At 40.0% G+C, this 13,072-nt stretch overlaps 2 protein-coding genes across 2 annotated transcripts in view; one reads left to right on the top strand and one right to left on the bottom strand.

Moving 5' to 3' along the window:
* syn2b (synapsin IIb) overlaps window positions 1-13,072 on the bottom strand; it is a 99,117-nt gene that overhangs the window by 61,871 nt on the left and 24,174 nt on the right. The gene's annotated exons all lie outside the window — the stretch shown is intronic.
* LOC146709782 (uncharacterized) lies at window positions 5,602-8,489 on the top strand. Its single transcript, XM_085457912.1, has one exon. It carries the CDS (start codon window positions 5,602-5,604, stop codon window positions 6,295-6,297), a length of 696 nt encoding a protein of 231 aa, XP_085314038.1. The 3' UTR covers window positions 6,298-8,489.

Genomic DNA, 13,072 nt, shown 5'->3' with positions numbered 1-13,072 from the left:
ACCACTGCCCTGAACTGTTCATGTGAGGCAGGATGAATCCATACTTTCATGTTGTTTAAACCAAATTTTGACCGTACCATTTGAATGTAATGTTGTTTTCCAATCTTTTACTGTCCAGCTTTGGTGAGCCTATATGAATTCTAGTCTTATTTTCTTAGTGGACAAGTGTGGCACCTGGTGTGGTCTTCTTCTTCACCCATCTGCTTCAAGTTTCAATCTGTGCCCCATTCAAATTCATTTCAAGCACCTTTTTTTTTTATCCCTCATTCTGATGCTCAGTTTAAACTTCAGCAGGTCATCTTGACCATTTCTAGAGGTCTAAATGTATTGAGTTGTTGCCATGTGTGATTGTCTAATTACATATGATCCTTAATGAGCAGCTAAAGAGGTGTACCTAACAAAGTGGGCAGAGTACCTTTCAAGCTCCATGTATTGTGAATATAAATGAAAAAACAAAACAAAACATGAAAACAGTTCAAGCATAAATCTGAGATGGTGCTCAGAGACCTGTTGTTCCAAGGTGGCAGCATAGCAAACGCTTTTTATTACCCGATCATTCACTTTAAACTTGAACTTTAGAAAGGTTAAAATTCACACTGGCAGACCTGGGGGATCTGAATGGCCTTGCAAGGCAAGATTGGTCAGAAGATTGATTATAATCTCCAGACCAGGCAAGGCCTGGTTTCAAATGAATACTAAAAGAGTTTAGCAGGCAGAGCCATGAGGCCAAGACTGTCACGGACCCGGCTCTGGGGACTCGGGGTCCGTGGGCAGTGGGGACTGTGACTATTATTGTTGTTGTTGTTGTTGTTGTTGTTGTTGTTATTGTTGTTATTATTATTATTATTATTATTTGGTGTGTTGTCTGCACTGCCCCTATGCACATCTGTATGTAGGCAGGTATGTGTGTGTGTGTGTTTTGCCTTTCTGCTGTGGCCAAGTTACAGGCACCTTCAGCCCTGGGGGCGTGGTCTAACTTGAGGGCTGGCCACACCCGAAGTCCTGGCCGCACACCTGCTCCTCATCTGGGCTCGTCGGGGGAGCTATTTAGATGAGCGATGGAGCTTCCACCGACGCTGGATTATTGCGTTTGACTACACGTCAGTCTTCAAACAAGTCAAGTGTGAGTGTATGCCTGCTGGGATAAGTGTTAACGGCTGCCTCTATTGTTTTCCCCTCAGGAGGAGTGTGGGACGAGAAGGAGCAGTGAGCACGGGGAGTGCAGGGACACTGGGGCAGAGAGCACTACACGGGGACTTTTGGGAAGAAGACACTACACGGGAGTCTGGGAAACTGGGGATTTATTGTTGTTTACTTCTGTTGGGTTTAGATTTTATTATTGTCATTTGTATTAGGAAATATTTAACCATATATTCTTAGAGGTGTATAATCAATTGTGTAGTGATAAGTTGTGTGATCTTTAACAGGCTACAGAGGCTTGGTGTGTATTCCACACTGGAATGCACACCTGCATCTTGGGGGCATGGGAAGAGGTCGCATCTTGTTTTATTGTTTTATGGTAGGATTAACGTAGCTACATTTGTTTTAGTCTAAGTGCTTTTCTGTTTAGATGAACTGCTGGACTTCCTTACCGGGGGGGTCTAGTCTACCCTCTTCCTGACCAAGGATGATTGCCTTCGTGCTTTCATGTTGTTATATGACCTTTGACACACACACACACACACACACACACACACACACACACACACACACACACACACACAGTATTCTTTGTTCACATGTATACCTATGTAAGATGTTATATGTTAATGACCCTATGCATATTCATGTAACCACAATAAAAGGAGTGCTGTGGGGAAACCTGGCTGAGAGTCTGACAGTGGTCAAGTGGTGGAACGACGCTTGGCTCCAGCCAGGTCTCCCTCATGCATGAGTAACCAGAGAACTTTGGTGCCTTGAGTCTTGCTTTTGCTGCGTAGCAGATTGTCCTTAACGTTCCAGCGAATAGGTTTATGTTACAAACCTATCAACTTCACCACCTTGTAAATAAACACTGTTGCACTGAAGAGTCCGGCGTTTGGGTCCTATTTCCCCATCTCCCCACGGTCTGCCAGCCAGACCGTGACAAAGACTGATGTGAAAACCATGACTCAGCTCTAATTGTTAGAATATTGTTATGCTAAAGGCCCCAGAAGGATCAAAGATGCAATTGTTTGATAGGTAATAGGGTTAACTGTCTTACATCATACAGTAACAACGTACTAACATTTACAGGGTATTAGTTTATGGATTCAGTTTTCTTAATAGAACAAAAAGAAAAAAAAGAAAAAAAGAAATAAACAAAAAGTAGAAAACCAATAAAAATAAATAAAAATAAATACTGAGGATCCAGACTACTATCCAGTGTTTTCCAACGACTCTCAGTGCACAGCTCATGTATTCTCATTACTAAAGACTCTCCAGTCACGCTGTGTTAAATGAACTTCAGTTATTCAGATATCTGTGCTCACCTATGCACAAATAACAGCAGACTCAAGGGAATACAGCTGCAACATTTGAACCATACAATATTTTGCTCTCTGATTTTACAGATTCATTTGGAGCTCGGTATCTGAATCTGAAGTTGTCCCACACGAGCCTTATCTTACCACTTAAATCAACATCTCTTCACACCTCAATTTCCATTTCCTTCACCGTCCATCCCGCTCTCTTGTCCTCCTGTCGGTTCTCCTGTTTCGTGTGTCTGTTTCTGTTTGTGCTGAGCTCGTTTAGCCACGACATGGCTGAGTGTAGCAGCCCTAGGGGCAGTCATGTGCCATGGCGCTCACTCGGACGTCGCAGAAACGTGTTGCAGAGATTTCCATTCAGAGACAAACTGTTTCTGTAAACCTCACCCACACGTACATATGATTATTCTTTTTTGTTGCCTTTCCATCATCTTTCTTCCTTCATCTCCTTGTATGTCTGTCTTTCTGTCACAGTTTTCTTTTTTGACGCCTCAGTCCTCTACTCTGATCCTTTGGGAAATAAAAGCATGCACTGGCAATTATTTTGTCCTCCATTCACTTCCAATCATGCTCTACACTCCTGTGTTAACAACACCTAGTGACATCACAGGCTGAGGGTCAAGCCTGATTCTCCTCAGTTCATTCTAGATCTGCCACATTCATCTCTCTTTCCTAAAAGCAGAAATACAATCGTTCTCTTTCCATATTTACCAGCTAGAAGACTAGAAAACACATCAAAATGCTAAATAATCTGTGTTCTCTGTGATTTAGAAGCCAGTGGCCCCAGCAAGTAATTTTCTCCTTCTCGTTTTCTCATCCTAGCATCTGTTTCCTTGGAGCTCACTTATGGAAAATCATCATGTCATAACAAAACCGTGAATTATATTTCTCACACGCTGAAGCAAATTAATTGCACTTTCATTTCTAAAAATACAGATTTGTCAAAAATCACACTTCTGTGTGTTATTACTGAAAATACATGAACATTTGGGGGAAACTGACTCTAGACACCTGCGATGGTTTCATGTCTTTATTTTCCCCCACTAACCGAGGACTGTTCCTGATTTAACATTAATGCTTTACATGGATAAAACAGGGGGAATTATACAAAAACAAGAGTAAAAGGTAGATATGTCGATTTTAACAAGAGACTAAGAAATAAGACTTTAAAGCTCAAAGTTGTTAGAATACAAATATATACTGTGTATATTTATTGGACATTGTTCTGTTCAAATCTTCATTATGTACAATTCTGTGAAAAAGATTTTCCATAGGATTCTGTGCAGTACACCCTTACTGAATTTGCAGTAGGACATGACATGCTGGTCTTTAGAATTCAGGCAACCAGGTAAAGACATTTAGGTAAACACAATACCGAAGCATCGCAGCAAATTCACCCCAAGGTCAAACCAGTCAATGCTCAGAGAAACTACAAAAAAACTCAAGGGCGACATCTCAGACTGTAGCTATTGTGCGTGTCTAATGTTAAAGTTCATGACAGTGCAATTAGAAAAACATGTCCTGTTTAAAAGAGTTACCAGAAGAAAGCCTCTTCATTTGTGTCGTTCTACATACTATCGAGATGATAATATCTTTAAACCAGGAAGAAAGAAATTTATAGCATGCTTTGGGATAATGTGAATTTTTACAAATTAATGGAAGAATGAAAATAATAATCATGCAATCGTTTACTTAACATGACAATTTTGGCCCCTTGAGGTGCCGAGGTAGAATAGCTAATAGTGTAACAGGTTGCAGAGGAGCCTCCAGTATCCTTTGCTGAACTAACACTAATAAACCACAGTTATGTAAAGTGTCTCAGTGGAGCCAAGCAGGATTAATTTTCCATGGCCTTTGCTACTTGTAGCTCTTTTACTTGTCGTGGCAGTCGTCAGTGATTTAAGTCTAATTTGTGGAAGGTGTGTTTATTTGATTGAGCTAATGTTTCCTAGAGTGCCTCATTTTCATGCCAAATTTACCATGTTGAAAAGCGCACTTCAAAAAGGCAGAGTCACACTGAGATATTATTATTGTTGTTGCTGTTGTTATAATAATAATAACAACAGTAATATTCTCACTGTAATGATCGTATTCTGCAATACGGGTGAAACTGACTACCGGTATTTAAAAAATCTAGGGTATCAGGTTTATCAACATTTTTATAGCTTTTGGGAATTGTTTTTATAACATTCAAATCCTTACAAATTATATGCATTAAGAGAGCTGATGTCAAAAGAAACGGCGACATTACACATGCGTTCTTTACAGGACTTTAGGACTGTGCAGTGTAGACTGTGTACTTCATACTGTAAGACCAGCATTTCCTAAGCCCAGGATCCTCCTGCAGCAGCCACCAGGCCCAGGCTCTTCCAGCAGCCACCAGGCCCAGGCGCTTCCAGCAGCCACCAGGCCCAGGCTCTTCCAGCAGCCACCAGGCCCAGGATCCTCCAGCAGCCACCAGGCCCAGGATCCTCCAGCAGCCACCAGGCCCAGGATCCTCCAGCAGCCACCAGGCCCAGGATCCTACTGCTCCACCAGGCCCAGGATCCTCCAGCAGCCACTGGGCCCAGGATCCTCCAGCAGCCACCAGGCCCAGGCTCTTCCAGCAGCCACCAGGCCCAGGATCCTACTGCTCCACCAGGCCCAGGCTCTTCCAGCAGCCACCAGGCCCAGGATCCTCCAGCAGCCACCAGGCCCAGGATCCTCCAGCAGCCACTAGGCCCAGGATCCTACTGCTCCACCAGGCCCAGGATCCTCCAGCAGCCACTGGGCCCAGGATCCTCCAGCAGCCACCAGGCCCAGGCTCTTCCAGCAGCCACCAGGCCCAGGCTCTTCCAGCAGCCACTAGGCCCAGGATCCTACTGCTCCACCAGGCCCAGGCTCTTCCAGCAGCCACCAGGCCCAGGATCCTCCTGCTCCACCAGGCCCAGGCTCTTCCAGCAGCCACCAGGCCCAGGATCCTCCAGCAGCCACCAGGCCCAGGCTCTTCCAGCAGCCACTAGGCCCAGGATCCTACTGCTCCACCAGGCCCAGGATCCTCCAGCAGCCACTGGGCCCAGGATCCTCTAGCAAGGCACCACCAAGTAAATCAACAGTGACAAGACGGTGAACGGAGCGAGCAAGACAACAAGCAATGGGGCCTAAGAGAACACCGAACGCCGATGAAATTGAGGACATCAAAAAGTCATTGGACTTTCTAACTGAGGAAACATCGGCTATCAAGCTACAACAGAAATATATCCTAGACTTAGTCGAGGAAATAAGGTCGCTACGTAACCAGAATGCAGAGAAGGAGAAACGGATCGTCTATCTGGAGAGCAGGGTCGCGGACCTGGAGCAATATACCAGAATGAACGACGTGATCATCACAGGGCTGTACATAAAACCCCGGTCATATGCTCGGGCTGTGACTGCTGGCAGTAAAGAGGAGCAAGGAGATCTGGATGGGAGCTCTGCGGAGCAACAAGTAGCTGGTTTCTTGCAGTCGAAAGGGATCGACCTGGACTGTAATAACATCGAGGCATGCCACCCCTTGCCCAGGAGAAATGCTAGTGATAAACCAGCTATCATCATAAGATTTGTAAACAGGAAACACAAGAATGCACTGCTGAAGCAGGGGAGGAAACTAAAAGGATCGAACGTCTACATGAATGACCATCTAACCAAATCCAATGCTGACATAGCGAAGAAAGCACGATACCTAAAGAAACTGGGTAAAATTCAGAACACCTGGACTGCAAACTGTAAAATATTTATAAAGCTCAACGGTACACCGGAGGAAGCCAAGGTGCTGGTCATCAAATGCATCCAGGATCTGGAAAAATATTAACAGGTCACTTGACTACAAAGGCAAGGAGCGGGACAAACAATCTACAGTCATCAAAGCAGGTAATAGAAGACAACAACGGAAGCTAAAGCGTAACGTATTCAAGGATGAAACAATCAATTAATTCATTATCTGGGAATTATACATTGCTACCACAAAGGATTGCTAATCAGGAGATAAATTCACCAGTAAACACGGAATACAAAACACACTTCACAGAGCAGGACATTGATCCAGAACTGAACTTTTTTAACATCAAAAATACCTGCTACTATCATACTGAAGAACAATTCAACAAAACTGTCAAGGTCGACGGCAAAATATCTATAATCCACTTTAATAGTAGAAGTTTATATGCAAATTTTCACAAAATAAGGGAATATTTAAGCAAATTTACACATCCATTCAGTGTGATTGCAGTATCTGAAACATGGATTAATAAACAGAAAGGAGAGGACTTTGTAATAGATGGATATGAATTAAATCTTACAAATAGAAAGAATAAGAATGGCGGTGGTGTGGCCTTGTTTGTGGATAAAAATTTAAAATACAAGATGGTAGAAAAAATGACGGTGGCGGTAGATAATATATTAGAGTGTGTAACAATAGAAATTAGTATGGGAAAAGAGAAAAATGTCATTGTAAGCTGTATATATAGAACACCAGGTTCTAATATTGAAATTTTTAAGGAGTGGGTAGATAAAACATTCATTAGGACAAATCAAAAAGTCATGTTCATTTGTGGGGATTTTAACATAGATCTACTAAATCCAAACAAGCAGAGAGCGACAGAGGAATTTATTAATACAATGTATAGCTTGGGACTTTTTCCAGTGATCACTAAGCCCAGCAGGATTACAGCACAGTCGGCAACCCTAATAGACAATATATTTACTAATGAAATAGAAAATAGAACCATAAGTGGTCTCCTAATTAATGACATCAGTGATCATCTACCTGTTTTTATAGTGTATAACAGCAATTACAGGAAGGTTAAACAGCAAAACACAATAAAATACAAACGAGTGAGAACAGAAGAGTCAATAAACGCATTCAAAAGTGATTTACTCAAGCAAGAATGGGAGATGCTGTATAAGGAAAAAAATATTGATAAAGCTTATGAGATTTTTTTAGGAAAATTTAAACTGTTATATAATAGTCATTGCCCAGTAAAGAAATATAGTAAAAAACAAAAATATGCAGAGTGCCCATGGATTACAAAAGGATTGCAAAATGCATGTAAGAAGAAAAATACCTTATACAGAGAATTTATAATGAACAGAAGCACAGAAGCTGAAAATAAATACAAGAAATATAAAAATAAATTAACGAGTATTTTAAGGTCATGTAAAAAGGAATACTATGAAAAATTACTGATTATGAATAAAAATAATATTAAAGGGATCTGGAAAACATTAAATACCATCATCAAAAAGGGCTCGGGGCAGGCAGACTATCCTTCGTATTTCGCAAATAATGATAGAAATATTACTAATATGAGAGATGTGGTAAATGAGTTCAATAAATTCTTTGTAAGTGTTGGGCCAGACTTGGCTGAAACAATTCCTGATATAACAGATTCTGTAGAGAAAGAAACTAGACTCATTGACCGCAATCCTCATTCAATGTTCTTAACGGTGGTGGAAGAAATGGAAATCATTGATATTGTTGGGAAATCACAAACAAAAAACTCTACAGACTCTGACGACATTGATATGGAAATCGTTAAGAGAGTGATAGAGGGCATTTCCAAACCCTTAACACACATTTGCAATTTGTCCTTACAAACTGGTGCATTCCCAAAACAAATGAAAACAGCTAAAGTAACACCACTGTTTAAAAATGGTGACAGACACCAATTCACAAATTATAGGCCTGTCTCTCTACTTTCTCAATTTTCAAAAATACTGGAAAAAGTCTTTAGTAATAGACTTGACAAATTTATAGATAAACACAAAATAATAACGGATAGTCAGTATGGTTTCAGATCAAATAGATCAACATCATTGGCATTAATGGAACTGATCGAAAATATCACCAACAATATAGATAAAAGACAATGTATAGTTAGTGTATTCATTGACCTAAAAAAAGCTTTTGACACAATTAATCATGACATATTACTTGATAAACTGGAGTACTACGGCATTAGAGGAGTGGTGTTAGAATGGGTAAAGAGTTATTTGAGAGACAGGCAGCAATTTGTGAAAATTGGGGAATATCAATCAGAGTGTATGGACATTGTTTGTGGAGTTCCGCAGGGGTCAGTATTGGGACCAAAGCTGTTTATCCTCTATATCAATGATATATGCAGAACATCAGATATACTACAGTTTATTCTATTTGCAGATGATACAAATATTTTTTGTGCTGGAGAGAACTTACAGCAGCTTTTGGAAATTGTCACACAAGAAATGATTAAACTGAAAACATGGTTTGATAGAAATAAGCTATCATTAAATTTGGAAAAAACTACATTTATGTTATTCGGAAATTGTAAAAAAGATGCAGGAGCAAAATTATTAGTAAACAATGTTGAAATAGAGCAAGTTTCGGATACAAAATTTCTGGGTGTGATAATAGATAACAAAATCTGCTGGAAACCTCACAAAAAGCATATACAAGCCAAACTGTCAAGAAGCATCTCCGTACTAAGTAAAGTTAAATATTTTTTGCCTTCCAAATCACTCCGGGTACTTTATTGTTCACTTATATTGCCATATTTGGAATACTGTGTGGAAATTTGGGGAAACACATATAAAACTGCACTTCAACCAATATGTAAAATTCAAAAAAAAGCAATCAGGATGATTAATAAAGCAGGATTTAGAGACCATACTAACATCATGTTTTTGAAATTAAAAATACTGAAGTTTATGGATCTTATAAAATATAAAACTGCAAAAATTATGTACAAGGCCAGATACAATATGTTACCAGGAAATATACAGAGGATGTTCTATGACAGAGAAGGAGACTATGAATTGAGGGGGAAATTGAATCTAAGGATTCTTAAAGCACGGTCAAAGGTTAAAACCTTTTGTGTCACTATTTATGGGGTAAAACTGTGGAATAGTTTTACTATAGATCTACAGCAATGCTCAGGAATTGGTAAGTTCATGAAAATACTTCGAAAACTGATTTTGGAAGAATATGATACCGATAAAGATGATCACCCATTGTATGTATAAAAATACCAAATTATATCAATCACGGTAGCCAAGTTTATATAGGTTCTCCTCGTGTATCGTGTGGAGTATGTGATGATGGGAATTAGGTGAATTATGTGGGATCAATAAGATGTTGAGCAGGGGTAGGAATTAATAAGTATGTTCATACTTCTTCCTACTCCTTTTCAGACCAAACATTGTTACATTATGTCAGACGATTTTGTTTTATTTCATTATATATTTTTTGTTTATCTGAACACATACGTGTGTGTGTGTGTGTATATCTACATATATATTCGTATCTGTAAATGAAAATATATGTAGTGTGTATATATTGTTTTTTGTTTTATATGTCTGAAACAAATAAAGATACAATACAATACAATACAATACAATACATTACATTATGTTTTGTGATTTGGTTTAAATCGATTGGCTGCAGGGATGGATCTTTTATCAGAGAACACAATCCTTACCCTCTGGGCTGCCTCGTGTCTTTTTATATTACAGCTCTTTGTCACAAAAAGATGAATGAGGATAGTAAGCACATAGCCACACATGATGGACGATTAAAAAAAGATCACAGTAGATAGGTTTGTTAGAGAACCAGAAGAGAGAGTTGATATAAGACACGGTATCCACGTTTTGTTTACTGGCCAAAAATGTGTTGAGTGAAATGTGGATGAGGCGGGTTATTGATCTGACCCTAAGGGACCACCTGCTACCAGTCTGATCTATGATAAACTGCTCCCTGTTGCACTACAGGGTTAAAGCAGCAGGGGTTAAAGCCAGCATCCACAGCAGCTGCACCACCTGTGAGAAACAAGCTGAAACTAGATGATGGGTCTGATCAAGCCTCATCACTCCTGGCTTAAGACTTGGTGTTTTGCCAGTTGGAAGCTGATGTTTTAAGGATTCCTGTGGCTTTAGAGGGAGTGAGCTGCTATTTCACTAGAGCTTCTTTTCTGTCCTATACTCCTGTCACATCTAACACTAAGGCAAACAAATGTATACACAGCACAGCATATACTGCAGCTCCACACTGGCAGCAGCAAAACCTCAATGTGGGTGTTTGAGACGAGCTCAGGAGGGAGGATATTTTCTGGTCACGACTCAAAAGCCAGCACGGTCTTCACATGCAGAAACACATGCGCAAATACACACAGAGACACACACAGACGCACATGCTTAGCTCAGTGTTGATGTATTCCTGCCATAATTCCTGGAGCTATTTTAGAAAAGTGCTCGCTTAGAGGAGTCATGTGACTTCCCCTGTGTGTGCATGTGTGAAATCCAAGTGTGTGAATGGCTACAGTAGGGAAGGAAGGCATGACACGACAGCACGCGCCGTCAGTCGCTCTATTTCCACTCACACAAAGCCACACCTAGCGCGCGTGCATAAAAGACACACATGCTTATCTGCAGAGAACAGAAAACAGCCTGCACAATTAGTTTTCCATTAAATAAAAAAAAAAACGTTGACACGTCAATTTTTCTTTCCTAATCTCTTTAGCGTAGCTTCAATTATTCCTTCAGGAGATTGTTTAGATGTAATGACATCTGCTTCTAGCTGTCGCATACAGTGGTTCAATTACTAACAACGGATTTATAAGGGTAACTATAAAGAATGAATATCTGTCAGCTGCAGGGAGACATGGCCTCAACTGTCAATTACAAAAATTGCAAATAACAAATTGTCTCAGGGAGAGACACTGGAGGGTAAAAAAACGATAAACACTTGATTACATAAAGCAATACAATTTTTGATATTGCCTTTTAACCCTTACGTATTGTTTATATTTCAGGCCTTCACAGTATATTCTAGTTCTCTTTCAGTATTTACATGTAAATGACCACACTTCCAGAAAAGATAAAGCTTGAAAAGGGTAAAGATTCAAAATTCTTATGATTTTTTTCAATATAAGGGGAAAAACTATTTACAGAAGGAATTTGGATTACTGTTTTTAAACTCCATCAACTCAATTTTTTTTTCTTTTTAAAAGCTAAACTCAGATGTAGGATGTTGTTAGGGTACCTGGGTCATTGACCCGTTGTTTTGTGTTTTCGGTTCTTTGATTCTTGTTTATTTCATTATGTTCTCTTTATTTAGTACTTCTAGTTTTGGTTGTCTTAATATTTGGTCCTGTTCATGTTTGGTTTTGGCTGTGTCATGTTGTGTGGGTCTTGCCCCTGTGTGTTTCCTCCCCAGCATTTCCTGCCTTGTCTTCATGTTTATCTAGTTGCCTGTTTTTCCCAGTCATGTCTCTGTGTGTCTGTCTGCGTCTCTGCATGCGTGTTCCCTTTACTTCCTGTTTTACTTTGGTAGTCTCCTGTCTGTTTGTGTTCTTCTCATCTCTCACTGTGTTTTCTGCATGCCCAACCACCTGCTCTATTCTGTATTCCCAGTTTAGCTAGTGTTGGTTTTCCTAGTGTTCAGCAATAAAGCTTTTTTTGAGTTTACTTTTCGCCTCCTGGAGTCTGCATTTCGGGTGCTCCATTTCCTGCCGGCCGCACACAGTACATGACAGATGCAGATTCTTTTGTTTTCAGTTGGTGTCAGTGAGAACGAGGATGAGGGTTTCCTCCACTGAGAGAGTTTTCATACTTCAGACAACTACGGTTTTCATCCCTTCATTCAAATAAGGTGCTTTCTATGTTTTGCCTACAGCTCCTCCTTTCAACCTTCATATCCCTGTGAACAATATAAACCAAAGCAAGAGAAAGACCACAAGGCCACCAAGAAAGACGAGCATCACAAAAAGACTTTGAGGATGAAAACTACAGTGAATGTTAAAGTGCATAGTGCCTACCAGTAACAGGAGAGAGGACATACATTCAGGGGAAAAATGAGCAGAAAAAATAAACAAAAAGTCCAGACTGTTAGAAAAATCCAAAGGTGTCAATAAGACAAGTGGGAATACTTGGGAATTGGTGGGAAAACAAAAATAAGGAATTAAGGCACAGGCGATGCACAGAAAATAATATAAATAAAATCAAAAACAACAAATACAAAATGGGACCGAGACACAGAGAACTTTGGGTCACTTCCAACAGAAACCCCTAACCAATCTTCAAAATTCAGAAAAAAGTTGTTTTGGATCGGTGACGTTTGCATACTTCATAAAGATATAATTAGTCGAATAACTTTGCATTGCAGTGTAGTTGATAAATGATGTATCTTGCCAGTTTTCATTTGTGCTTCTGTGTTTTAACGGGATCTTACCGTGTGCATTTTGTTTGTGTGCATTTAAAAAAACAAATACAAACTGAGAACAGTCGGCAGTCTCTCACTTGGCCTTTGCAGTTTCTACTGTCTCCATATTGACAGTTTGGCACTTACACCTACTACGGAGCACCGCATCATGGCAGAGCTATGTGATGTGTATGTATATGAGGATCAGGGAGCCAGGGATAAAGACAGAAAATATCAAAGGCATATTTGGTGTGTGTGTGTGTGTGGTTAAGGCCCAAAGAGTAAGCACATATTGAGAAAGTGACATTTTAATTTCTTCAAAGGGTTGAAATACTTTGTAAATAAATGATTTTGGTGAAGCAGTGGTCATGTGAGGAAATAAACTGCAGCGTTTGTGAGTCAACTTAGTTGTTTT

This window comes from Copadichromis virginalis, linkage group LG5, assembly GCF_057382275.1.
Source record: "Copadichromis virginalis isolate Kocher_CV1m ecotype Utaka linkage group LG5, C_Virginalis_male_GT1.1, whole genome shotgun sequence".
NCBI lineage: Eukaryota > Metazoa > Chordata > Actinopteri > Cichliformes > Cichlidae > Copadichromis > Copadichromis virginalis.
This window is presented reverse-complemented; position numbering and strand designations above follow the sequence as displayed.